Source organism: Rhipicephalus microplus, chromosome 10 (genome assembly GCF_043290135.1).
Source record: "Rhipicephalus microplus isolate Deutch F79 chromosome 10, USDA_Rmic, whole genome shotgun sequence".
Lineage (NCBI taxonomy): Eukaryota > Metazoa > Arthropoda > Arachnida > Ixodida > Ixodidae > Rhipicephalus > Rhipicephalus microplus.
Window position 1 is genome coordinate 16,268,651 of NC_134709.1, and position 27,948 is coordinate 16,296,598.

Consider the following 27,948-nt stretch of genomic DNA (forward strand, 5'->3'; position numbering starts at 1 on the left):
TTTCACACACGAGCGATTTTGTCCCAAAAGTGGAGCGGCAGCCGTCGCGCGATTCCAAAAGGGGTTTCTAGAGCGTCTACTAGACGCTGCGATGAACATCGCCGGAATTGGTTAAAATCAGCTCACGGCAGAGCGTCTGACCAATGGAGGAGCAGAGTGATGTGGGTGGCACGTGACGCCAGGGGTGGAGCCCAGGAGCGGGCGCGCGCGCGGAGAGGAACTCGCTCGCTCCGACACCGACAGTAGGGAAAACGCTGCCCGTCGCGCATAGGTGGCGCATGTGAAACAAACTCGCGTCCACGCGTTCTGCTGCCGCTCATCGCCGCAGCTCAGTCGCTCGCATTGTTTTTTCGTTATGCATACTGTTTCAAGGTAGTGTTTCTTATATATATATAAATTATGTTCTTTTGTATTTCCTTCTCACTTTTTTCTCCCATATTATGCCGCATTCTTTCAGTGTTTGCGATATTACATTATGTCTGCAGTTGAAGTTTGCTGCTAAATTTGTTGATATTTTACTTGCTTGTGTTACGCGATCTTGTACCTTTTCTGTTTTACTTGCTTGTATTTTATTTATTTATTTATTTATTTATAGAATACTGCAGACAAAAAGTCCAAGCAGGGTGAGCATACATGAAACACACTAAATAACAGAATGAAACAAGGTTGCAAAGCGTTTTTTACACAATTTCTTTGCTATAAGACAAAGGGGTTATGGCTTTAAAAAAAAGTAACAGTTGAACAACAAGGTGATAATACCATTCAAGGAAGTCATGGAAGAAGAGTATCTACACAAATGGTCAAGGGCGTTGAGGAAATGCTTCGGTTAGTTTATTCCAATCATCTATTGTTTGTGGGAAGAAGGAGTACCGAAAAGTATCAGTCCTTGCGAAGATTGGCGTTAGGGATTTCTTTTTTTTTTTTACATCACCGCGTGTCTGCGGCCAATCTGCTCAGGTTCAGGAATCCCGTCAAGCTGCTTGTTAGCAGCTTTTAATTCCTGTCCTTGCATCTTTTTCACTTTTTAATCTGATTTACATTTTGTTTTAGTGTTGACCATTGCCATTGTATGAAAATATTGAACCACTGTACTTTAACGTGATTGCTGAAAAAGATTGCTAAATAAACTGAAACTGAAACAGGCTTTAGGAGAATGTAAGACAGACCCTATGACTTTTTGCCCGTTGGTTCTCTAAGATCACTGCTTTGTTTTATGAGGCCGAATCAGACTACCGTCCACTTGGAGCACTCCCACGAGAACAACCACACGCATTCTGCACCTACTTGTGTCCGATTTCGTGGGCCGCGACGTAGGCCGACGTCCAGCCGGCCGAGGCGTACGGCTTTCCCGCATCGCTCGTCGTGCCGATCTCGGCAATGACGCAGTTGTGGTCCCGGTGGCACACGCCACCAACCGGAGCCAGTCCTAACGCCAGGAAAGAAGACGAAAGTGGGCTATTGCAGTTAACAGACAAAGCCGTTCGGCGCATTCAGGTTTAGACCCCAATATATTACGAGCACCGTGCAGGTTTGTCAGTTCCTTTTTCAAGCTAGTTCACTGAGTTCGCTATTACGGAGGCACTTGTTCGACTACACCAATATCCATGCTTTTGGAGTACTTAGAGCCTTTTTTTATTAAAGAACTTGCTGGGCAGAGAAAGAACGAAAGAAAGAAAGAAAGAATGAATGTAAGAAAGAAAGACATAGAGGAAAGGAAGGAAGAAAGAAAGAATGAATGAAAGAAAGAAAGAAAGACAGAGGAAAAAGGAAGAAAGAAAGAAAGAAAGAGAAGAAAGGAAGAAAGAAAGACAGAGAAGAAATGAAGAAAGAAACAAAAAGAAGAAAGGAAGGAAGAAAGAAAGAAAGAATGTATGAAAGAAAGAAAGAATAAGTGAAAGAAAGAAAGACAAAGAAAGGAAGAAAGAAAGAAAGAAAGAAAAGAAAGAAAGAAAGAAAGAAAGAAAGAAAGAAAGAAAGAAAGAAAGAAAGAAAGAAAGAAGCGATACAATACCATCATACCGTGCAGCGTGGTAGAAGGCTCCGGAAATTTCGAACATCCATGGTGAATGAGCACTGACATCGTACACAGCATACAAACCTCTAGCATTTATTCAGCCTTCACCGCAATGCGACTGCGGCGGCCGAGATAAAACCAGCGACCTTCAGATTAGCAGCCGATCACCGTAAGCGTTGTTCTACCGGGGCTCTATCGCGCTAGCCATGATGCTCCGTAAATGACTCTACTGCTACCTCAATTAGTAAGCGAGTGTTTTCTACGTGATAAAAGCCAGGTATAACTACGAGCCTCATTTAGCACAGCTGTCGAATGCATTGCTACGGCCATTAGTGACCCACCTTTTGGGCGGTACGATGGCACGGTAAGACGATACTAATTACTAAAGTTCACTTTAACGGCGCAAGAAACAAGCAGTTCACTATTCGTCTATTTTTTATATCAAAAGACACAAACGTACGTTCTTTAATATATTTATCCATTAGTATTTATTTAACTATTTATCAAAAGCTTCATATGAAAGTACTGCCGAGTAACAACCATAGTGACTGGCTCCACCTTTCGAGAAGACCTCCACTATATCTGCACTCTCATCCCCATCTTTTGCTTTAGGGCAGCGCATACGAACACATGATGCCCCGCCGCGGTGGTCTACAGTGGCTAAGGTACTCGGCTGCTGACCCGCAGGTCACGGGATCGAATCCCGGCTACGGCGGCTGCATTTCCGATGGACGCGGGAATGTTGTAGGCCCGTGTGCTCAGATTTGGCTGCACGTTAAAGAACCCTCAGGTGGTTGAAATTTTCAGAGCCCTCCACTACGGCGTCTCTCATAATCATATGGTGGTTTTGAGACGTTAAACCCCACATATCAATCAATATGAAGACATGATGACCACAGATATGAAATGACGACTCCACGCTGCGCTTGAATTCTCGCTCTTCCTCGCGTTGACCTTTACGGAAGATAGTTTGGCTTGGAGTAATTCGTGGCCCTTTATGAGAGTCCTGTTGCGGCCAAAAAAGTGTTCGCGCTGCTTGATTCATCAGATACTAGTACACTTTTCTCAATTTTTTTCATATTTTCCCTGGCGCTGTTCGCTCTATATATAGCGTCCCGAAAAACCGGCGCTTGCTTTCCGTTTCGTACAAAGAGTAACTGATATTACGCACCCATCGTTACCACATTTCTTCGTCCTTCTTCAATGGCGAAAAAATTCAGCCTGTAACAAGCAAAGAATGCATCGCAATCACTGATTGACTTAGTGGATATTGCATGAAAAGGCAATACAAAAAAAATGAAGCAAATAAGAAACATACCAGATCACACAAACTCAGACACAAATCTTTCCGGAAATGCTGAAAACGCGATTCGGGAATTTCACGACCAAGAAAAGGAATCACTTCCCACAAGAAATAGCTTCCTTGAATTAAAAAGAAAAAAAAAATGGCCCCGTATCTGCTTGTCAATCACCAAATGTCGTCGAAAGGCGATAGTCTTGCGTGTGGAGAGAGTGAAAAAAAACAATTATTCGATGTTCTGCCCGAGAAAATCGGTGAATGGCATTCTGGAGGCGCTGCTTTGAGTGCCTCGAGCGTGCAGCGGAGGCGAACGAACGCATCAAGTCCCGTCCCACGTGAGACATGAGCGCCATCTGGCAGTTTTCTTAGAAAACAAAGCGCGTGGCTCTGACACGGGTGTGCGCGCCCATCTCAGAGGCGATAAGGTGTAGAACGCAAGGCGACGGGTAGGTGCCACCACCATCTCGTCTGGGCAAAGCATTGGAAACACTCGCCTTTTCGTGCAAGCGTTGCATGGTCGGCGCAGCGTGATAAGCGCTGCGGTACTTAAAATTACTTATGTATGCCTTTTCTAGTAAAAGACGCGCATGCAGAATATATACGTGTTGTTATGGTGCCCCAGACATGCGCAATAATTGTTTTTTAATAGGCAATCGCACAAGCATGAACGCTCAACCTTGATCAACATTGGTGGGCGCTGCGGATAGGGTCGGCCGTTTCAAGTACTCGATGCCGTTAAGAGTGGACAGACATACAGATTAAAATTTTTTGCGTCGAAGGTCCCTAAGAAAGACTATCGCCTTTAAAAAAGTTAAGGCAGCGCTTCGCACTCATTGTGCCAACAATAAAGTAAGATGAGCGGCCTGCTTTGCTTTACAAGCTCCGGAACGCGCAGGAAAAGCTCGCGCATCTTTCGTACGCCTGACCATTCTTCCACACGCAGGGACGTCAACTCGGCGATCAGTGACGTTGACTAAGTTACTGTTTATTGATACCTGGTTTAGACCAATCGACGAGCTGCGTGCTACGTCACTGCGCGTTGAAGGAGGTTGGCCACGCACAGGAACAATGCGCGAGCTTATCCTGCGCGTTTCGGAGCCTGTTGAATGGACCTTTTATTTTATATGGAGAGTTTATCTCTCTCTTTTTTTCTTCATGCGCTCTTTCTTTATTTCTCAATTTGCTGTCTCATTTTTAAAGACGATCTTTCTTGGGGACCTTCAACAAAAAATTTTGGTCTGTCTGTCTGTCTGTCTGTACATTTGTCTGTTTGTCCGCCCTAACGATACCTCAAACGGCACCAAACGGCCAACCTCATCCGCAGCGCCCACCAATATTGCTCAAGGTTTAGCGTTCATAGTTGTGCGATTGTCAATTAAAAATCAATTATGGCGCATATCTGAGGCACCACAACAACGCTTCGATGTTTTCTATGTCTGCCTTTATACTAGAAGAGGCACACACAAGTAACTCTAAGGAATGTAGCGTTTAATCGCGCTGCGCTGACAGTGCAACACGATGCTCGAAAAAGGTGTTTCCAACGCCTTGCTACGACGTCACGGTGGTGGCACCTGCCCGTCGCTTTGCGTTCTACACCTTATCACCTCCGAGACTGGCGCGCATCTTTCTCCACGGGCTGCGCAGCCTCGTCTTCGAAGATAACTGCCAGATGGCACTTGTGTCTAACGTGCCTAGATGCGCTCGTTCACCTCCGCCACACGCTCGCGGCACTCTAACGCAGCGCCTGCAGAATACCATTCACCAATTTTCTTGCGCAGACCATCAAATAAACGTTTTGTTCACTCTCTCCAGACGCAAGACTATCGTCTTTCAACGACAATTACAGTGCAACATGTAAATTCGGGCCATTTTTTTTCGTATGCATTTTTAAAGAAAAGATACAGAAAGAAAAGGAAAGGAGCGCAAAGAGAAATAAACACAGGTGTTTGATTCTATTTATCTGTCTCTCTAACTTTCTTTCTCTTTCTTGCTCTGTGTACCTTTCTTTCTCATCGCTAATTTTAATTTTCTCCCCCTTTCTCATTTGCTTCCGCTGCTTCTATATCTGTGCTTCTCTCTCTGTTTATTTTTTCTCATTTCTCTTTCTTTAATCGTCACTCTTTCTCTCTCCTTCTCTCATTCTTATTATTTGAATGCTATGCGCTAACCTCTACCCCTTTCCTGATCCTCATCTAACATCTGTCCTCCTTATTCTAATTTTACTTTCCGACCATCTTGCTATATGATACAAGGCTACAATACAAGGCTACATCTCTATGATACAAGGCTATGCTATGCTCCGCTATCGTGCCAAGATGGCCGAGTTGTTATGACGCTCGCCTTCGAATCGTGGGGGCGCGGCTTCGAATCCCGCCTCGTCCAGACTTTCCATTTCGCAAGAAAACTTCCTGTTTCCCCTTCTTTCTCTGTCCACGTGGTTGTTCCCTCACCAATTAGAGCTGAGGAAGAAAGCGCGCGTGCCAGGTAATGATGATGATGAGTTTTTCTGTACGCGCGTCACAAACCAAAGGCGATCGAGCTTAAACGGCACCACAGTTAAAAGAAACCGAGTAGAATCTAATTTGGCTATGACGATGAACCAAGGAACACGGAAAAAGCATGTATGGGAAGAATTTTTGTAATATCGGCGGATAAAACTGCTTAACGAAGATAACTTGATAAAAAAAGTGAGGAGGCGGGTGTCATGCAAAAAAAAAAAGGGGGAACGTGAAACCTGTGGAAGGGTGATGCAAGCAGTGTTGTGAGAGAGATTCCTTCGATGGGGCGTGAAGACGTGCCAAGCCTGAAACCGGGCATGTAGGGATGGGTGTTTCCGCTACGCTAACAATTTCTGAAAAGTGCGTCGGAATGCAGCTGGCCCTCTGGTGTTTCTTCTTTTTTCTTTTTCAACATGTTCGGTTTCAGTTCCATAAGGCAAGCAGGGAATGGTCTTCCAGCTGCACTAAGGTCGTCGGCCGTTTGATGGGTTAACCGTAGCCTTGTTCATTTTTAGGGAACCGGCGTAGAGTAGTGGGACCCAGCCGGATGTGGTGGACGCTTACTGGTCGACACACCGCAAAGACATTAGGCGTCGCCAAGCCCAGACCCAAAAGGTGCTTCAAACCAAAAACGACACAAGTATCCAGGGACCTACGGACGATTGCAGGTTATGAGTATAGTTTACGAGACACGCTCTATAGTACTAATCAGGAAGAATCGATCGCATACACTGACCTATAACCGTTATCTGTTTAACCACAGCTTCGGCTTTAGAGTAGAAAAAAAAGAGAAGGTTACCCTGACAGGTAGAGGGCAGCGTCCCAGCGGGAATCTTCCGCGAGGTTCCTGCGGGACTGGTACTTGCAGAAAGAAGACAGCAGCATGTCCCGGTTGCCGTTGTAGTGCGGCAAGTCAGCCTGGAAATGATGCGTTCACAGACGCCCACTTTCGTTTTTCGCGCAAGTCGAACGAAAAGAAGTCATACAAACAAAGCACGTAAAATGGTCGTGGCGGGTTCATGCATGGTGATGCCATGACTGCATCGTCCCTTGCGACCCCGTTTCAATTCATACGCAACACAAGCTTTGAGGAACACGTGTAATGCACACGAAGTGTTGTGCCTTAAAGGGGCCCCGCTAGACCTTTGCAGCACGGTCACGAAATGCGACCGATCTGTAGTCGAGGATTTTGAGAACACGGGAGCCATACATTAGAGGGCAGCAGGCGGCCTCGTATTTACAATTAGCTCTCAAGCCAGCTAGAAATCGTTCGCTCTTGTTTCTACAAATGATGACATATACCCAAACGACCACGCCATATGCCCAGATCCTCGGTGATTGGCTGGTTTGGGCATCGTAAGCTGCGAACACTGAAAGTACACCCCGCGTTCCAACAACAACAACAAAAAAAGCGATAAGGTCGTGACGCACTCGTGACATAACTTCTTTTCCCCATGCCATCCCTATGTACTTAGCTTATAGACTATTTTCCCCAAGACAGCTAGGCGGCGCCATTTTGTGCTGTTAAAGCGATGCTTTTGTTGTTTTTGTATTTCGCCACATGAATTAATAAAGCCACGATACATTGTATGAACCAACCCGATCGTTTTCATGCGTGTGCGTCTACTGTAACACTGTTCGTTTAGTTGCTAAAGATACCAAACACAGCTCAACATAGCGGCACTTAAACCCACCCGTAAAATAGTCTATAGCGCCCCGCCGCGGTGGTCTAGTGGCTAAGGTACTCGGCTGCTGACCCGCATGTCGCGGGTTGGATTCCCGGCTGCGGCGGCTGCATTTTCGATGGAGGCGGAAATGTTGTAGGCCCGTGTGCTCAGATTTGGGCGCACGTTAAAGAACCCCAGGTGGTCGAAATTTCCGGAGCCCTCCACTACGGCGTCTCTCATAATCATATGGTGGTTTTGGGACGTTAAACCCCACAAATCAATCAATCAATCAATCAAAATAGTCTATAGCACAATAGTAAAGACGGGGCAATACAGAAAGCAATTACAGCGTGCGACAAATTCTCGTTCTTGAGACGAATTCTAAAATATTTTGCGGGCGATCATTTCGTGAGGCAATAAACTTCTTAAATGAAGCCATTCAACGGTTATTTGGAGAGGTGTTGGAGGGCCCCTTCAAGGGCAATCCCATTTAATAAAATACTAAGGCTGCCATTACGTGTTGTAACTTCTCTTACAACGGGGGTGCCCTGCAAAGACGCTCTTATGCTGAATATGATAGCCTTTGTGAATGCTCTCAGTCGAAAGCAACAGTTCTTGCATGTGTTCGATGGGATGGTCCGGCTCTTGCAGCAACTGCTTAGTTCATGCTTGGATGTTACAATAAAATTGCGAAACTAGTAAGCCAATACTTTTGTTCCCCTAACTTTTCTTGGTGTGTTATATCCCTGAATGTATAAATGTACATGGTACGTTATTTACCGATCATATTCGAACTCTTATTTATCGAGTTTCTATTAGGAAACTGCTCTGAAACACAATTAAGACTAGGTACCATACCAGAGAGTGAACGACGAAACCAATGTTCGTCACTCTAATCTATTTGTGAATGGATATGCAAAGAGATAACCAACGTATACATGTGGGAGGTAGTGGCCAGATACTGCACAAAGGTGGCCTACATGCACGCACAAGACCGAGTTGACTGGCGGAACAACATGGGAGAGGCCTTTGTCCTGAAGTGGACGTAGTCAGGATGATGATGATGATGATGATGATGATGATGATGATGATGATGATGCAAGGAGTGTTTCTCTGTTGGTGCTTTTAGGGATGACTCACTCTTATTCACAACGGTACGGAATAAGTTACGGGCCGCAGCCAGGAACATCCAGTTGGAATGCTCCTCGCAAACTCACCGGCTGTGTTTCTTGCAGTTCGAGATGAACCAGTGATACGTAGATCTTCTCCCTCAGGGATGGCTGAACGTAGATTGCCTGAACCTGCGTGGAATCAGTTTTCACAAAGTAGTGTAAACCTAATACGCTTACGCCATACATCCAGTAAATCCCTCACGCCCATTTCCCTATGTGCGGCCGAGAGCCGTGCTCTTCTATGATATAGAGGTGCAATGGCATACACTCATAAACAAGTGGGTCACGGAACCTTTACTAATGGCGGCTCATCAGAGACAGCGTATATGCCGACAAGCGCTTATTTGACACACGCGCAGGAGAAGCAACTGGAAATTTCGTTAAAAACTGTCAGTGTTTTAGGGGCTACCACTGTGACGGAGGAGTTGTTAAACGCATTCATAGCGTCGAGAGAAACATGTGCCAGTGCTAAAAAAAAATCACAGCATATCCACGGAGTGAATGATGATGAGTGGGGCGAAGCGTCCGTGAGTCCGTGCGCTCTTCCGGCCGTCCGTCCGTGCGTGCGTCTACCTGTCCATCCGTGCGTCCATCCGCCCATCCGTGCATTTTGTCCGTGGGTCAAACAGATGGACAGACAGAAAGACGACGGACGGACGCGGCCAGCGGATGATTGATTCACGGTTCGCCAATAAAACCCTCCGAAGTTTCGCCCCACTCATCATCATTCACTCCGTGGATATGCTGTGAGGCCGTTACTACGTATATGCCGACATACGTATATGCCGACATGTGCCACTTTTTGTAGGTTTTCGTAATTATTTTTTGTAGTAGACATTATCATTGTTACTGTGCCATGCTATATATCAATGGAAAGCTGAATAAATGTGATTTCTAATGATATTACTTTTCAAAAGAAATATTTGGGGGTATCTAGTAATAATATTCTTGAAAAACAAGATTTATTGAAAAGTGCATAAAACATTTCTAATTCGGTGCTTATTACACAAAATCGAAAAAAAAGAAAAATAACCTGAAATATACAAAATGTTTTCAAATCAATGGTCTATAAAAGAAGAAAGTTTGAGCTGCCTAGCTCATAAATCATATGAGTTACAATTTTTTTGTTTCTACCTAGTGGAAACTGCCTTGTTCCATCTAGTGCCACAATTATATTTTTTCTCTCTACAAATTTTTCAAAGAGAACAATGCAATGAATGTTACTAAATAAATAGATAAATGAGCTGTTGAACCATGGGCATTTTAAAAAATTGTGCTGAATAGAAACTCGGGAAAAAATCTCAAACACGAAACATAACTCTGAACACGGCACCAAAACAGCGTAAGGTATGCCTTTACCATGAAAAAAAGTTGTAAATGTGTAATCAACAAATATAGCTTCTTATTACAATGTCTAGCCCCGCCGCGGTGGTCTAGTGGCTAAGGTACTCGGCTGCTGACCCGCAGGTCGCGGGTTCGAATCTCGGCTGCGGCGGCTGCATTTCCGATGGAGGCGGAAATGTTGTAGGCCCGTGTGCTCAGATTTGGGTGCACGTTAAAGAACCCCAGGTGGTCGAAATTTCCGGAGCCCTCCACTACGGCGTCTCTCATATAGTGGTTTTGGGACGTTCAACCCTACATATCAATCAATCAATTATTACAATGTCTAATAGTAGCCACAAGCTCTAGAACCTATCTCAAAGCTCTAAGTTGTGAAAAAATTCAATTGCCAGCAAGACGTCGTTCACGCGAGGGTCCGGCGGCCGGATCGTCAGCCATCTTCGTAAACAAAACAAGCGAACTGCGCTTTGAAGCGGCGATAAAAATCGCCGCCGCGCGGAAAAATAAAACAAACTACACAAAAAATGGAAGATTAGTGCTTAGAAAATGCACTGGATGGCGCAGCTAGTCCATAGGAGCACCGGTATTTTAAAATTTTCGCGCGGCGCTTATGGGTCACCGGAGACCCAAGTTCTATAGGCGCGGTAACGAAAGAGTCAAGGAGCTTCGCCCCTAAAAAATTAATCGTTTATACAGCGTTAAATTTCAGAGAGATGCACTGTATTTTCAGCAATGGCGCTCTGTTTAACAAAATATTCCATGGTTTAACGGGAATTCACAAAGAAAACTACATATCGGAGCCTAAGTATATATCTGCTCGTACTGATCACCCCCTTAAAGTGCGCGAGTTCTCTACCAGAATTAACCTTTTTAAATATTCATTTTTTCCGCGATCAATTAAGCAATGGAACAAACTACCTCATGAAATTGTAGCCGCGTCCAGGGAAACTTTCGCCACTGCGCTGGAACATCATATCTTATCGTAGCCTGAGCACACATTAAGGTTGCTTACACTTTCGTCTCATCTCTCTAGCGATCTACGCTTCAGCTCTTTTTTTTTTTTCGCCTGCTTTTTATCTGTGTGTGTATATATATGTATGTATATATGTGTGTGTGCGTATGCATTTTATATATATGTATATATATTTTTCTTGCTGCTGTACCTTCACACACGTCAATGTTTATTACGTGTCACCATTGGATGCTTTATTATGTATCTGTATTTCTTTTATGTTCAACTCAGTGTTAATGGACTGTCGCCTTTCTGCATTTTGAAATCGTTATCTCCCCCCTACACTAATGCCCCTCGCGGGCGCTGTAGGTACTGTAAATAAATAAATAAATTAATTAATTTTCTTTGGTTGCCTAGCTTAACAGGTAATATCAGCAAGCAGTAACAAGCACTGCTGGTAATATTTCAGCGAAGAAGGTAATCAGTCATGCTGTATTTCACGTAACTATACGTGAGGTCAATCACAAGCAACCAGTTTGTTTCACACAAACTCGAAAACTTGTCGTGGACGATGCCATTTCCGTCCTCATTATGTAACGCATTACGATGGTCTGCAACGTACGATTTCGGAACAAAATATTATTTGGGGAATGCGTAGGGTGCAAATAAATATTACGCAAAAAATATACCAAAAAAGTTAATTATATGCTAAATACTATGTTGCAGCCAATATGTCCGACGTAACGAAAATGCGACGGTGTGTTAATTGGAGCGCACTTCAATGAGTTGCCTGCGAAATTTGTTTCTTTTTTTCCGCCTCACTGATTGTGCGAACACAAAGGAAAAGAAAAAGCCGTCTTCCGCATAGTGGCAACATTTTGTAAATGCACTTCCTCGCGTCACTTTGCAGAAATCATAGCACATCAATTCTGCGTAATCCGAAAAGGTTCTGGAAATTAGAAATCGCCATCCACTCGCTCGTCACACAAAGCTACAAGGAAATACCTAGGGGCTTCTCATCAAGTAAGGCTTAATAGTCGATGAAAATTTCGACCTGGTCCGGGGATCGAAGCAGAGACCAATCACTATACAGGGCGGTCCCTGTGCACAATATTCTCACCAACGTCCTTGTGCTGTCGACACGAAACCAAGCTTGTACAATTAAGCGTGGGAATACCCCGAACCACTGGACCCATCTATTCGATTCTATTGAATTCCTCCCAGTGGTGAACCGCTCTTTTAGAACAGCCATTGGCGAACAGCAAGGACCCGCCGGGTCAGCCAGCTCGCAGCAGCAAATTGTGCGCCGGACTGAGGGCTCCACCGTCTCGGACTTCTCACTCACATCTCAACAACAACAACAACAACAACAACAACAACAACAACAACAACAACAACAACAACAACAACAACAACAACAACAACAACAACAACAACAACAACAACAACAACAACAACAACAACAACAACAACAACCATCTACTATTACTCCTTTTCCTTCTCCTCCTCCTCCTCCTCCTCCTCCTACTACTACTACTACTACTACTACTACTACTACTACTACTACTACTGCTACTACTACTACTCCACCAGCTCGGCTAACCAGTAGCCACGCGGGATGCATACCTGGTTCAGGTACCCCAGGAGAAAATCCATGAGTCGCTGTTCGCTGCCCAGGAAGTGCAGAAAGCTCAGGTATGCCTTCTCGTCGACGAATAACGCCAACTCGAGGAACTTGGGTCTGCGTTCTGTTCTTGCGCCCGTGGCGGCTTGTCGCTCGTCCTGGGGTTCGCCCGCGAGCCGCGTTCGAACGCCGGACGCATCGCCGGAGCTGTTCTCGCGGAAAACGCCGAATGCAGTGCGCCGCCGCGCGTGGTTGCTGACTTTATTTCGCCTGAGATAAATATAAAGGAAGGGGGGGGGGGATGGAGTATAGGAGAGAGAAGTTAGGCTCAGTTTATGCCACTTAATAACGGTGAAAAAGATAAAAATAGGAGCTATCCCTCTTCGGCAATGTAGGCCCGCGGGCCAGTTGGCGTACAAATGTCTTACCTACTATTTCTTTCTTCACTTTACCTTACCCTATAGTTACTTACTTAACCTAACTTATTTGCTTTACATTACTATACCTTCTCTTACATTACTTAATTTTACGTTACGTTATTTACTTTGCCTTACTTAACCTCACCTCACCTTTACTTCTTTCTTCCTTTCTTTCTTTCTTTCTTTCTTTCTTTCTTTCTTTCTTTCTTTCTTTCTTTCTTTCTTTCTTTCTTACTTTCTTTTCTTTGTTTCTTTCTTTTCTTTGTTTCTTTCTTTTTCTTTATTTCTTTCAATCTTTCCTTCTTTCAACCTTTCTTTCTTTCTTTCTTTCCTTCTTTCTTTCTTTCTTTCTTTCCCTTAGCTTAGGTGAACAGCAGTGCATGACTGTTGTTTCTACAAGCAATAACTACAGTCATGCGTGAAACAACGAAAGGTAGCAAGGAAAAGTTGCAATGAAGTCTGACAACGTGTCATGACAAGTGACGTGGGCAAAAGATGAAATTGTGATATCTACGCGGCTCCGACGACGGGTTTTTTAGCGAACAGAAATCCTAAACTAATAAAAGCTTCGTTTAAAACGAAACGCCTTAATGTTGTTTGTGTTGAACGAAAAGAATAAGCGCACAATTCAGGCCCACGCGATTTCGTGCGTGTGAGTGGGGTGGGGGTTGAACGTCCGGTACACTCACCTGTCCGGATGGGGGTATCTCTGAGGCCACCCACTCGAATGTTGACTCGGCTGGCGCACTCGTAATGTGGGCCTGGGAGAGCGTGGTGTCTTGCGTCTCGAAGGCCGAGGTAACCAATCGCTATTTCGCCACGGATGCAACGTCTTCTCTGCCACAAGAACAGAAAGAAAAGGAAGCAGGCATTGACTCATCTCTCATCCTCCCACAGTATATTGAAGCAAAGTATTTATATAACTCGAATATCTTCCAACATGTTTTAAACTTACCTATTCATGTGGAATACATACGACTACTTCTGTACTTGGACATATTTTTGCTGTTGTTGACCTACTACATTGTTCTTACTGACTGTTAACCCTATTTGTTATTACTTTGTAGCGTCCCCCCCCCTTACACAATGCATCTGCGAGGCCTGTAAGATACTTGTAAATAAATAAATAAATAAATAAATAAATAAATAAATAAATAAATAAATAAATAAATAAATAAATATTCCGTTAGGACCTATTCGAGCCATTGAAGCAAATTTTCACAGCTTGAGCTCTGGGGCTGGAAAAAATGCCCGGATTCTTAGTAAAAAAAAAAAATCGAAATCTGTAAGTGCCAGAGAATATTTTTCTGACTGATGTTATGACCCCGGGAGAGGGTGCATTTAACGTCGACTCTCAATTTCTGGGCTGCGTAGGCACGGTTGCGTATAAATAAAACAACGTGCAGCGTAGCAGTAATAATAATAATAATAATAATAATAATAATAATAATAATAATAATAATAATAATACCTGGGGTTTAAGTTACCAAAATCACAGTATGATTACGAGAGACGCCGCAGTGAATGTCTCCGAAAATGTTGACCAGCTGGTGTCCTTCAACGTGTCCTGAGGTTGCACAGTACACGGACCTGAACCGCTTTGCCTCCATCGAAAATGCAACCGCCACGGCCAGGGTCGAACACGCGACCATCGGTTCAGCAGCCGAAGCATTCATGGAATCGACACGGTCGGCCGGTTTCTCAGAGCGACGCGAGTGCCCTTTCCGGCTGGTCCTGGCGTTCCTTCTTCGAGTGGAGCTTGGCCGCAAGCAACACCGGCATGCCGTACGCCCTGCCTCGTCCCCCTACCCTCTCTTATTAGTCAGTGAAGTGAAATGAACTTTATTTGGTCCTGGAGAACTGGTCAGGCACCCCCCTTAAGGAGGGGTCCGCCGCAGTTGCGGGCCGCGTCCACGCCAGGACTGGAAGACCGTGACTCTCCAACCACTCGCAGGCCTTCTGGACTGCCGAGTATTGGACTAACCACCGTATTCCCAAACGCTCCTTCACTCAAGGGCTCTCCTCAACTTGAAAAAGTCGATGGGAGCGCCGTCTCTTGGCAGACCAAGTCATAGCATATCGGCAATATTCTGCAGCGATTCTTCAGAAGCGCAGCGTCAATTTCAGTCGATCAGTGGCGCAGTGCTCGACTAAGTCAAGTGAAGGATGAAATTCAAGTTGAGGACCGTTTCTGATTATGGGGGTGAGAGTTGGTGAGATATTCAGTGCGTCCCTGCGTTCCGTCGGTTGACAGCTTAATAGCCGTTGAATCGGCGCCAACACGTGACGGCAGCCAGGCAGGCTTGTGCCGCTGCGACGGCTGCGATAAACGGCTCGCGCGAAATGCGACCGACCAAGGTCACTCGGGGGGGATCGCGTGCCTCACAGCGATCCTTGCTTGCGAAGCAGTTTCGTGCAATAAAGAAAGCTGGTGGCGAGTTTGCATAACCATTGGCCGACACTTATGACTGTTTATACAGTAATTTTTTTTGTTTCGTTGACCGAGTGTAAATTTAGAAATACGTCAGGTAAATGGCCGCGAAAATTTCAGCAGCCACCAATGAACGGCGCGAAAGGCCTTCTAATCGGTCAAAAAAAAAAATCAGTAAGCATCATTGTCACATATGAAGACACTAAGAGATATGCTTGGACATTTAAACAGAGGTTAGGAACTGAACAGTGTTACATATTACTGAGCTACGTAAGAAAGTGCAGACAAAAACGTGTGGTATGCATCCATTGCTCGAACTCCCTTCCGTCACACGTCCCAGTGTCCCCGTCATTTTTTTGGGTGGTCAAGATATCTAACTATAAGCACCAACTAGCTCGGACTCGAGTTGTTCTGAACCCATATATAGCGTTTGTAAATTTTAACAATTTTAAAGTTTTATTTATGTATCAAAACCACCATAATATTATGAGGGACACCGCAGTGAAAGGTTCTGGAAGTTTTCGACAACCTGTGGATTCTTACCTCTAGCATTTCGCTTCCATCAAAATGCAGTCGCCTCTGTAGGGTTCGAACCCACGACTTTCGCAGCACGCTTGGTTCCGAGTTAGTTTCGAACAATGTCAATAGTAAACTACATGACAAAAGAAGTTTTGTCATAGTAAAACTATGACAAGAGAAGGCGATGCAGTACGTAACGGATATTCTTTCAGGTAAACTGTTAAGCACGCCCGTAGCTCTATACACTTCGTTTCCGACCTGTGAGACGCGTCGTTATGTGACGAGACAACCATCCGAGTAGCATAAGTAGGCGTATAGGCAGACTCCGTAATGACTGATACGGACCTAACCTCTCACTTCCTCAACAGTTTCCAGCGCATGGCATCTTATTACAAGGCTGCACGCAACTATAAAGCTACAGGCCGGAGAGAAGGTGCCCACGGCCCACGGCCAAGGCCAATGTCAAAGCCCGGCGTCTCGTGCGACGTTTCAAAGAAGAGGCTGGGCCTGGCTCGGCTGGCAGAAGGCCACCAACGTTCAAGGCATTCCGTCATCACTCTATAGGTTCAAAGGGCGTCAGTACTTGCAGCTCTGTAGTATAGTCCGAAAGCGACCGTGCTTCGTCGTACGTCCGTCAGAAAAAACAACAACAACAACAATAAAAAAAAACAACCGCATCTTCGACGAGCAGAGCTGAGCGACGACGCAAGAGAAGCGTGGTCACTCAGCCGTAAATCTTTGAGTCCTGCGCCCGTATGGATGATTCATCGAGGCCTTTGTCCCGGTGGTCAGAGCGCCTCAGGCGTAGCAGCCGAGACGGGCACAAGTGGCAGTGCCTCTATACTTAGATGGGAGAGTGTGAACGACCTAGGAGGCTATAGCATGGGGGCAGTGGTTTACTGGCGCCAATACGAACGTGTCGTCGATATTGACTATCCGCGTGTCTCACGATGCCACGCCACGCGCGCCGTTCCACTTGCGGAGAAGTCGCGAAAGCATCCCGGAGGCTTTCGTTTCGGCAATCGTCCCGGCTCCTACCGAAGCACTACCACAAAGGCAGAGGGCAAGACAAGAAAATTTAAATGGCATGATTGTTTTGAAATGAAAGCGCACTACTTAGGCACGGACAGAAAGGCAGGGACAAGCGCTGGTCCCTGTCTTTCTGTCCGCGCCTAGGTAGTGCGCTCTCATTCAAAACAATGCATGTATCACCAACTCGCCCAATCAACCATATTAAAAGGCATGTTCACCCGATCGAATAACGAGTACGCTTGATACACTTTTTTTTTTGTCACGACTATGCTCGCCACAGTGTCACAAGATGCTCTCAAGCAAATATGTGAATGCACATGACAGAAAAAAAAAACCCAAAAGAAGCGGAAGCCTAATGAATTTTCCCATACTTGAAGCTACTTTTAATTATGAATAAAAATACCAATAAAGTACCAAGGAGAATTCAGAAAACCATTTAATTGTTTCACACAGCGAAAGTATGCGCCACTACGAAGCTATAGGGACATCCAGGGGCGTAGCCAGAGGGTGGCACACCAGGCCCGACTCCGCCCTCCCCCCCCCAAAAAAATCCCAAAATGTTTTTTCGCCATGGCACAGCGAGCGAAAAATGACAATTTCAAAAAAGTGTCCCCCCCCCCCTCCACGAAATTTTTTTTTTGCCTACGTCTCTGCTTCGGGTGGAGGGAGATGCTGTACCGCAGAAAATATAATAATAATTGGCGCTTTTCAAAACCTTCAATACACCCCCCCCCCCTAACCCCGAAGAAGATAAAGGATTCCTGGCTACGAGCCTTCCCTAGAGCCTTATATCTTAGAACAGTAAGACCAATAAAGCCTGATCGTACGAATGACGTAATCTGCACAGGTCAGCGTTGATCCTTAAAGAATGGCCGTTTGGTATGTTCGGCATAAACTTTCGAGCTAAAATGATGCTGCGGCAAAACGGTCGCTCGGAATAGTGGCTATTTAGACATTTTAGACAGGATGCCAACTAGCATTAACTGACACAGGCGTGTGCAGGGTTCCCCTTCAGGGGGGGGGGGGGGGCGAAAGCTCGTCGCAGCGACCCCCTTTCCTATTAAGGCAGTGTATTAGGCCAACTTTGCAACCTCCCCCCCCCCCCCTTCTTAGGCCACCCTTCCCCCTCCCTATTGCCATCGTGTGCACGTCTATGCTAACAGATGGCGCTAGTGTAATTTTGCATCCGTAGATACGACACCTGTACATGTGAAATATCATGAAGACAAGATGTAAGCCAGGGAGAATACGGAGGCTCGATGTGGCATTAAAGGAACGTCATTAGAGCCAGAATTTTGACAAGGGGAAGGGCTACTTGCGAAAACGACCTGACGCAGACAAGGCGCGTTATTGCCGAAACTTTGGTTCGAACGACGCTCCTTCTTCCCACTACTCCTCTCCAGATTTTGAATGTGCCACACGATGCGCACAGAGGCGTTAGGCGATCGCTTCCCAGTCATTTGCGCGCCAACCATTGCATCACAAGCCGCAAAATGACATTGTTAGCGAAGCGTGGACGGCACTTACAGCGGCACAAAAAAAAAAAATCAGAAGGAAGAAAAAAAGGCAGTAAAAAACCAAACAACAGCTACCAAAAGTGAAAAAAAAAAAACTTCCACAGGATCATCTGGAGAGCAAAAGACACGCGTTTCTAACGACGCGCTTTACGCGCAGAAGCGGCGCGGCCGTCGATTATTCCGGGAGCAGAAGCGGCGAATCCGCGACGAGCGCAGCGCCGCCTGTGTAACCACTGCGTATCTCGGAAGACCTCAAAGCGCAGCGAAGCGTGAGTCCCGTACGCAGTGCAGGCACGCACCACCGATTCCGAGGGAGAAAGGCAGCACCCCGTCACGGAGGCCACAGTTCCGAGGGCAACGCCGCGCTGATGTAATCTTTCGTCGGTCGTGCGTATAGCCACGCGGTACGGCCCGGTGAGGCAACGGCGAGTCGAAGGACGCCAGGAAGGGCGTCCGCGGGCCATCGGAAGATTTTCACTTACAGAGGCGGAATTCGCGCGCGCCCGACCCAGTTGGCCCAGTTGTAGTTTGTCGATGCATGCGTGACGGTTTCGGGAATGCCGACGTGCTTACGCTGTGTGTTCGATGGCTTAGATACACGTGTATCGATACACTTGCTGGCCTGGTGTAACGACGCGGCGAAGAGGAACTCAGTGGCAGCAGGCACGTTGAGGGGCACGCATATGATTTGTAGATCGTTCGTGCGGACGTGTCTAGATGGGGTCGTCAAGAGCGTTTTCCCCGCATGGGAGTAGATTATGGCGCGGATGGAAATGTCCACGATGTCGTACAGAGGGTCGTGTCAGTAGGGCTTACTCAGATTGTCGCATTTTTATGGGCGTCGTTTCGTCACGTGCGTACAGCTTTCTCCTGCTTATGTACGCGTCGGCTTCTCTGTCACTCTCACCTGTCCCCACTTGCGATAGATTATTAAGAGTCATTGCGTTGAGCGAAGCGGCAATATAGAATTCCGACAAGGGGTATTTTTTTTTTCTTTTCTAGAGTACAAGGGGCCTGAAAGTGTATCCTTGCCTCTTAGCCACAGCTTTGCTATACTTTGCCGCGTCGTGGGCCACGGGAAGATATCTGACCATTGTTAACCATCAGAATGAACTTTGAATTATCATGTTCAACTAAGCTTGAAGTGCCCCACAAATACTTCGCAGTGAATTCAGCGATAATCTACATACGTAGTCAGAAATGCTGTTCGGTCAATCATCAGAAAAGCATCGACATGGTTCCTTGTGCAGCGTGTTGTATCATCTGCGAGGCGTTCAAATAACACAAGAAGTACTCGCAGAGTACAGCTGCTTCATAGTTTAGGACCGTTATTCGCGGTCGTATAGCTGACGAACTTATCGCTTCATGTGCAGATGAACTGGTTACATGACTACAACGTACACAAGAAAAAGGGAAAGACAAAGTGAAGAAAGTGATCCGAGACAGTCATCAAGAAGCACACGGGAGTACAACTGAACACTTTTGAATCTGTTATTACAGACAACTATAAGTGCTCTAAAGAGGATCATTGTGCTGGTCAGTAATGAACGTACCAGTGTAGACTCCATTGTCAACCATTCTCGAGGACCTGTGCTGCGTAGGCGGTGCAGCGTAGAGCACATGCGGGACGTCCTCGGTCTCGATAAGCGCCTGCCGTGGCGGGTCTGATTCTCTGTTACCCACATCGGGCACCAAGTGGCGAAGCCTGCTAGGAACAGGCTTCACCTGGAGTGCTTTCTCGGGTAGTAGGATCACACCCGACTGCAAATCAAGCAAATTAGAGTCCACCATCCCTTCATGGAGCAACATTATGCGCAATCATAGTTGAGACCTACATAGCGAGAAACCAGAAGGGTTTCTCGGTACAGTGTTGTGCCTAGGCAAATTATTTAAAGGGTACACAAGCCTTCATATGGCTTTTAAGAAGCAAAAAAAAAAGAAAAAAATCACAGTTGCTTAATACATCTGCCTCAGGTTACTCGAATGCAAACGCAACCTGTGTTTTTTTAATGTGATTGTATTTAAAGTCCCTATAATACACGGATCTTAAATACAACTCATCTTTTCTCTTTATTTCTTCCTCTCTTTCCTTCTATTTCCCTGTCTTTTTATTGTCTGTCGATCTCTGTTTCTTTGAGTATATCTATCTCGCTTTGTCATTTTCCATTGTTTTTTCTCTTTCTTCCTTTTCTATATCTCCATTTCTCTCTTTACTTCGCGATATGTTTTCTCGCTATTTCTATCGTTCTTTCTCACATTATAGTTTGAGCTAGTGCCTTCTTTATCTCTCTTTATTACTCTTCATTTTACTATTTTCCGTTTATTTCTCTTCCTCTCTAGCTATCTCTTTTTTTATTTCTCTTGTTGTGTTTGATTCTCTCTATCTCTTTTTCTGTGTATTGTTGTTCCTTTGTCTTTCTTCCCTTTTATCTCTCTATTTTCTCGCTCTATTTCTATTTCATTTTTTTCTCTCTCTTTTCATGTAGTAATTCTTTCTCGCCCTTCATTATTATCGGATCTGAAGCCGGAGAAATGGGAGCACGTGACCTGGGAGATAAGCAGATGATGAAGAAGAGGACGATAGACCGCGTGGCGGTTCGTATATTATAGTCTCACTTCGCTCTGCACGGACTAACGGTCTGCTTGAACAGCTCCGCGTTAAAAAATCACCAGGACTTTTCATCTTTACATAATCTGAAGGGACAATCACCGCGTAGTGCCTGTCCCGCGACTCTGCGTCGAGATCACGTCATTCGTCTTAATATAGAGTACAAGAGTTCTTTCAAGGCCTGGGTTTCTTGCGATCTACTGGCCTGTCTGAATGAATCAATTTGGCGTGTGTACGTGTGTGTGTCCGCCTTTTCTTCCTATCCGTTTTTTTTTGGTAACTCTCTCTCTCTCTCTCTTTCAACCCCCTATTTCCCAAACCCAGTGCAAGGTAGCGTACCGGATCCTAGCGTCTGGTTAACCTCCCTGCCTTCAACTTTTCCCTTTTCTCTCTCTCTCTAGACAGTTCTTTAACACCACATTTCTCATTTCCCGAATTCAGGCTGGAAAACCAGATACGCCTCTGGCTAACCACCCTGTCTTTCCTTTGTCTTTCTCTCTCTCTTTCTCTCTCGACAGGAGTGGCGTTCTATTCTACCGGGTTGAAATTACGGGCTCATGAGATGCTCGTTGCGTAGTGTACGAGGTTCTGGGGTTCCTTGATTCTGAACCAACAGTGAGGCAACAACTGCCTTACGGTGATATTGCCAACTCTGACACGGAGCACACACAAAGTTTACTGCAAAGACACCGCAACCAGCCTTAGACTGTAGTCGGCCAACTCAACTGCTGACAAACGAACGAGTGTAGTTAGTGTCTGTGCACAGACGCCCGCGACATTCCTTTACATTTTGTACTTTATCGTCGTCCTGCTTGCTCCGCCCCCCCCCCCCCCCTCCAACCCTGCTCACATCATTCTTTCGGGAATCAATGAAGTTGTTTGCCTACATATCTACCTACCTGATGCCAGGCGAAATGCTTGAAATGCTTAAACTAGGGTATACGCATGTACTAGAAGCAAGTGGTGCTCACGATTCCGCCGTCAATGTCGCACTCGCTGAACGCGGCAACGACGCTGCCGTTGACGCCCAGGTAGTGACAGTTGGTCCTCATCAGCGACAGCGGGATCTCCCTTCCACCGCGTGTTTTGCGTATCACCTGGAAGCAGCGCATACAACTTGATGCAAGCCATGCTAAGCTCGGGGGAAAACGCGACGTTAATACTGTGGGCAAGAGGAGAAAAAAAATAAGATGAAGTAATACTGATAGTTGTGCTAGTTGGCAATAGAGTTTTGTAAAAATTTACGACGCTCGAACGGACGGAACATTGCGGAAAAAACACATGCTGTTCCTCTCAGTGGGTAACTTATTACAATTATTACAAAGCACTAAGAATTTATTCGTACACACAAAGAGTCAGACACGCGCAGAAGAGCTGAATGAGAGCTATGCGAGACGACGACGACGACGACGACGACGACGACGACTACAACAACAACAACAACAACAACAACAACAACAACAACAACAACAACAACAACAACAACAACAACAACAACAACAACAACAACAACAAATTTTTATAAAGAATTTAAGAGGCTTTCAATTTGCGTAAACATTATGCAAATTAGCCGCGCTTCTTTTCCACCACACGGGACCGATGTTTGGCTCAGACAAGGTTTGGAAGAAGAATGCACGTTACCGAATATCTCAAACTGCTTTCCAAAATAAATGCTGTACCCTCCTCTCCCTCCCTGATACGTTTTATTATGCAATCTATGGTCATAAGCAGCACTTGGAATTGTGATGGATCGCAATAGGAATCAAGATGTTTCAGTTGTGATCGAATTCTTTCCATAGACTGCCAGAACAGCAAATCGCGATCGAAACTGTCCTTAACAAAGAAGCAGTATATGGACACGCACGCCGAGAGAACGCTAACATGAACCTAACCACATGCACACAATAGTTATCAAACTATAAGTTCCGCAATTAACTTCATTCCTTTAACGTTTATGGCACACAGTAACAGGTACGGATTGCATGTAACTGCAATAACGACTTTCTATGTAAGCAGTTTCACTTTCAATACCGCCTGTACACACAAAGAGGCACACAGCGAGTCAAATCAGCCCATTAAAAAACATGCTAAATGCCCCAGAGGAAGATACTCAGTTATAGCCAATACAGGATAATACCGTGCAGGAAAAAAGCAGTTGTATATATAATATAGTTTGTGGCAACTGTACCTATGCTCCGTTTAGTCGATGGTTGCACTGACAAACACAACGATTTTAATGTAAAGGCGTTTCATGTAACCAAAGCAGGGGCGTAGGCAGAAATCGCCTTCGGGAGGGGGGGTGCACCTTGATTTAGGGGGGGGGGGGGGGGAGGATTTCCTTGAAATGATTCTTTTTCGCTCTATATGCCATGGCGAAAAAAAAAAATGGGAGGGGAGGGAGGCACGGGCCCGGAGTGCCCTCTGGCTACGCCACTGAAGCATGCACTTGGTCACCCATACGTTTACAGTTTACATCGTTAGTACGGCGCAGACTGTCAAACGAATCGCCAGTATTTTGCCGGAATAACGGCGAACAAGCAGGAAATAAGCAGCAACTTACTCGGAGGTTCCGGGTTATGAGGGCTTGGTTCTTCTTTAGATTCATCTCAAGGTTTCGCCCCAAAATTTGGGCGTAGTACAACAGCCTCTCGGGCTGCTCACTTCTCACCCGGTACTGCGATGCTCGCGTCGCCAGTGGATCCACAAGGTGTCGTTTGAGGCGAACCTTCACCACTTGGTACTCTGGTACTGTACGGAACGAAATCGCATCTTCGCTAAAGTATACGTACTACCGGTTTAGTCGCGGCAACTACATAATCATTGTCAGCCTGCTTAGGTTCACTGCGGGAGGCTGGACTCAATCGGTGATTTCCATTTGACCGTATCTTGTGCTAGCTGATGTCAATTTTTTTTTCACTGCCAACCTGTTAATTCCCTAACTTCCATCAATTTTTTAATCGTCAAAATCACTGTACTGCAACTACTAATAAGTCACGTTTGCGAGCACACACGCCAAGCATGAACGCAGATACAATTAAGCGCTCCTCAATGACACTCACAGAGCCCTTCAAAGCATCTGCATCGATTGAGCGAAAATACGCACACGGTTGCTGTCAAATTACGAGATTCTAATATAATTGAGGAGAGAGAGAGAGAAAAACGAAAGACAGGTTGGTTAACCAAGCTTTTGCTGAGTTGGCTACACTACGCGTGGAGGAAGGGAATGGCTGAATAACAGAAAAGATAGAAAAGAAAGAAGAAGGGTAACAAAGAAAAGCGGGAGGACAGGGGAGTTACATTGTTTTGAGACCGGCTGGCTACTCCATGCTGGGAGAAAGGTGTAAGGGGAATAAAATATGATAGAAGGAGATGTTGCCTAATTAAATATCACAATAAAAGCAATGCGGACATTGACATCAAAAAGGTGCACAGTGCCATCACGAATGAAGTTACCCGAAATATGTATAGATTGCAGTATAAACAAAAACTGTGTGGGCAGTCTGAATCTTTCTAAAGGTGAAGTATAAAGAAAGCGCCTTTGTCAAAAGTGATCTGCAGTTTTCTTCATTCATTCGTTCAGCCTTGCGCTATGGGAACTCCTTCTGTATATAGTAACCCCAATGCGTTTATATGTTTTGCAACAAATAAACATTTTCGATTCATTGATTGGCCTAACCAATGACTCGGAGGATACCGGTCGGCAGAGCAGAGCATAGATGGGGTCGCAGTTATTGAATTACTGCGATCAAATTACGTACAGAGCCGTTCAGAAATCACACTATTAACGCTGAGTGATACTAACCCAAAGGTTACTCTCGACAGACAACACAGGTGAGGGATGTGACAACTCACCTACACGTAAGTTTTAACAGAGCGCGTCTGACAAAATTCAAGAAGTATTTCCAATGCATCATTATATGTCTTAGTAATTATGAGAAAGAATTATTACCTTCTGCGTGTGAGCGCACATCAAACAAGTCGACTAGTTCCTTGGGGTTGAGCTCCTTGTGTATCTGAAAGAGGTTTCAGTCGCTCAGCTGTAACAGCCACCACCAAGTGCGAGCTTTTTGTCGTCAATACAGCAATAACGCTTCCACATAAGGTTCCTGGATTATCACGCATGTCGAAGTGTCCACATTCACGCTAATTCAGTCGTCCGCAGTGCTGTAAATTATTTGAGCGGGTATTTTAGACAAGAAGTGCCACGCGCGTCTAAGCAAGGCCCGTAACCAGGGAAGTTGCTCCAGCAGCCCCCCCCCCCCCCTTAAGAAATTTGGTTGGAGAGGGTGTTTTACCAAAAATAAATAATAAAAAACAGTGTTTTTCAAGGACTACAACAAGTCCCCCACCCCCTCCCCCAGAAGAAATCCTGGCTACGTGCCTGGTCCAAGCGTTCAAGTTTTCACGCACACTACCTCCAACAACAAATGACGTTAACATCATTACATTATATTATGTAAATAGCTGTAACACGTATGTAGATTTCTGTATAATTCTGTCAAATATTGAAGTTTCGTTCTTGTATTTATTTATCAAGTGTTGTTTCCCATTTCTGATACGCAACATGCCGCTCCCCTCTGTAATGTAAGAACACTGAGGGTAAAATAACTAAAATAAAATGAATACATAAAAACAATTAGATATTAGCACATCGAATCTGACACAGTGAATGCTTTGCCGGTGTACTCTAAGAAAAAAACAAAAAAAAAACTCATTTACTTTTCTTGCTGGTTCTGACTTGCAACACGTATGACATGTTAACTCTTCTTTTTCTTCCTTTTGAAAAGCTTTGAACCCCTTCACTCTCCGCAGAGAGCGTAATGCTCTACAAAGAGAGTTCATGTGTCTTCTCAACGACAGTCGTACATGTCAGAAGTCAAGACTAACAAAAAATAGCAGAATGACTTTTCATTTCAAGGGGTATGGTACTCACTTAATAATTACCGACAAAGAACAAGGAACCGACAAAAAACAAGAAAATAACGACACTGCACTGCCCGAAGCGAGTCGGTCACGCAAACACATTCGCCCGTCAACGCGCAGCAGCGGGGATCTCGTCACGGCTTCACGAACGCTCGATCAATTTAGCCGGCACGGCATCCGTGTAAACCCCTCGGCGCATCGGCGGGGGAGCGCGTCGCAGGACTCCCCCGTCTCAGTTGACGGCACGCACACCAAGATGATGGGCGGAGGCGGCGAATCTCATTAGAGAACTCCCTCGCTGCGGTGTGCGCCGGCAGAGGTGCCTCTGTCATCGCCTCTTCGGGAGGGTCTTTGCTTTCTCGGGTCGCTGACATCGTCTCAGCGGGCCCAGACGAGAAAGCGAGTCTCCCAGCGTGCGCGGCACGGAAGAGGTACCTCTCCGATAGGTGTGTGTGTGTGTGTGTGTGTGTGTGTGTGTGTGTGTGTGTGTGTGTGTGTGTGTGTGTGTGTGTGTGTGTGTGTGTGTGTGTGTGTGTGTGTGTGTGTGTGTGTGTGTGTGTGTGTGTGTGTGTGTGTGTGTGTGTGTGTATCATCGAACGTGTAAGTGGTTGCGCCTCTCCACTTTCATGTCCGGGACGGTCTTCGCGCCACTCGAACGTCAGGCCCTGACGACATCGGCGATCGTTCCTTCCGCCTGCCCTTCGCGTCTAACCATTGCGGAAATGTTAGGGCTTGCGGGATTCTATTCAGGAGCACATGGCCTCATACATAGGCGCCCGCGCTGTGGGGGAGGGGGGGGGGGGTCTGCCGTTTCCCGGTCTTAGGCCCAAACAACGAAACGTTCCTTTCCTTGGACCGCGTCCTCTCCTTACGTGAGGCTTCCTTACAACCAAGTACCGACGGAGGAAGCAAGCGTACTCTGAAAGCTCCCTTAACCCGTCCTCGCGGGAGGAATGGTTGCCGCGCTCCTGCGTTCGAGATTATCGAATATAAGCTTTGCTCACGAGCGTTTATTCTGTAAAAAAAAGTTGGGTCACCACATCACTTCCAAATTGAAGTGTTAATATAGAGACGCGTGTACGCTTTCTTCAAACTACGATTACTGAATGTGAAAAACTACCGTAGTTGAGCGCAAAACGTGGTGCATTCTAGCAACACTGAAACGCCCGTGCACGCACGCTCGCCGCTCGCGTCTCCCCGCAGGGGTGGGGTGGGAGGGTTGCCTCGAAAACGAAAACATCACGTGGGCTAGCTGTGAGGCGAAGCGCTCGTTCAGGGCAAGGAGCGGACCTAAGGGCGCACGAAGGTAGCCCCAAAGCAACCTTAAGCTGAGGAAGCGCCAAGGAAGCCTTTACCGAGGGCTCCTCAGTGAGGAAGCTTTCAGAGTGACATAAGGCGGCCTCACAAAAGTGAAGGCTTCCTTACTGAGGAAAGGAACGTTTCGTTGTTTGGCCCTTAATCATCGAAAAAGGGGGCGTCGAGTCTGCCGTGTACCTGTACTCAGTGTCCCAGCCTGTCCTGTTGCATTGTTCGAAACTGCAGTTGTGACCACAGAAATGTGTGAAGGCAAAGGAGGCAGAGAACCACTGACGTTACATTCCGAGAACTGTCAACGAACACTGATATAACGACATACCAGTTATAACGAAGTGAAACGTAGTCTTGAAACAGGTGTGGTGTTAGGAGTAGACCTTTATAACAAAGTTTCGGATATAACGAACTTTTTCCGAATATGACGAACTTGCTTTCCTTTCAGCTTCTACCTAATGGAGGGAAAGAGAGAGACGAAGGGAAAGGCGGGAAGGTTGACCATGCTTTTGTTCGGTTGGCTACCTTACACTTGTGGGGGAGAAAGGAAGATTAATAGAAAAGATCAAAAAGAAAAAAAACAATAGAGACAAAAAGGAGAAACGGACAGTTAGTGAGAACAG

At 45.8% G+C, this 27,948-nt stretch overlaps 1 protein-coding gene across 1 annotated transcript in view; it reads right to left on the reverse strand.

Annotated features, from left to right (window-relative positions):
• The window catches only part of LOC119181840 (uncharacterized), a 62,818-nt gene that overhangs the window by 29,083 nt on the left and 5,787 nt on the right, over positions 1-27,948 (reverse strand). The window contains exons 3-12 of the mRNA XM_075875113.1: positions 25,044-25,107; positions 23,655-23,842; positions 22,066-22,191; positions 20,040-20,247; positions 13,677-13,824; positions 12,571-12,838; positions 8,697-8,780; positions 6,612-6,730; positions 3,186-3,235; positions 1,285-1,426 (exon numbers count right to left, since the gene is read on the reverse strand). Of these exons, the coding sequence (XP_075731228.1) occupies positions 1,285-1,426; positions 3,186-3,235; positions 6,612-6,730; positions 8,697-8,780; positions 12,571-12,838; positions 13,677-13,824; positions 20,040-20,247; positions 22,066-22,191; positions 23,655-23,842; positions 25,044-25,107 (1,397 nt within the window). The remainder of the gene's footprint in view (positions 1-1,284; positions 1,427-3,185; positions 3,236-6,611; positions 6,731-8,696; positions 8,781-12,570; positions 12,839-13,676; positions 13,825-20,039; positions 20,248-22,065; positions 22,192-23,654; positions 23,843-25,043; positions 25,108-27,948) is intronic.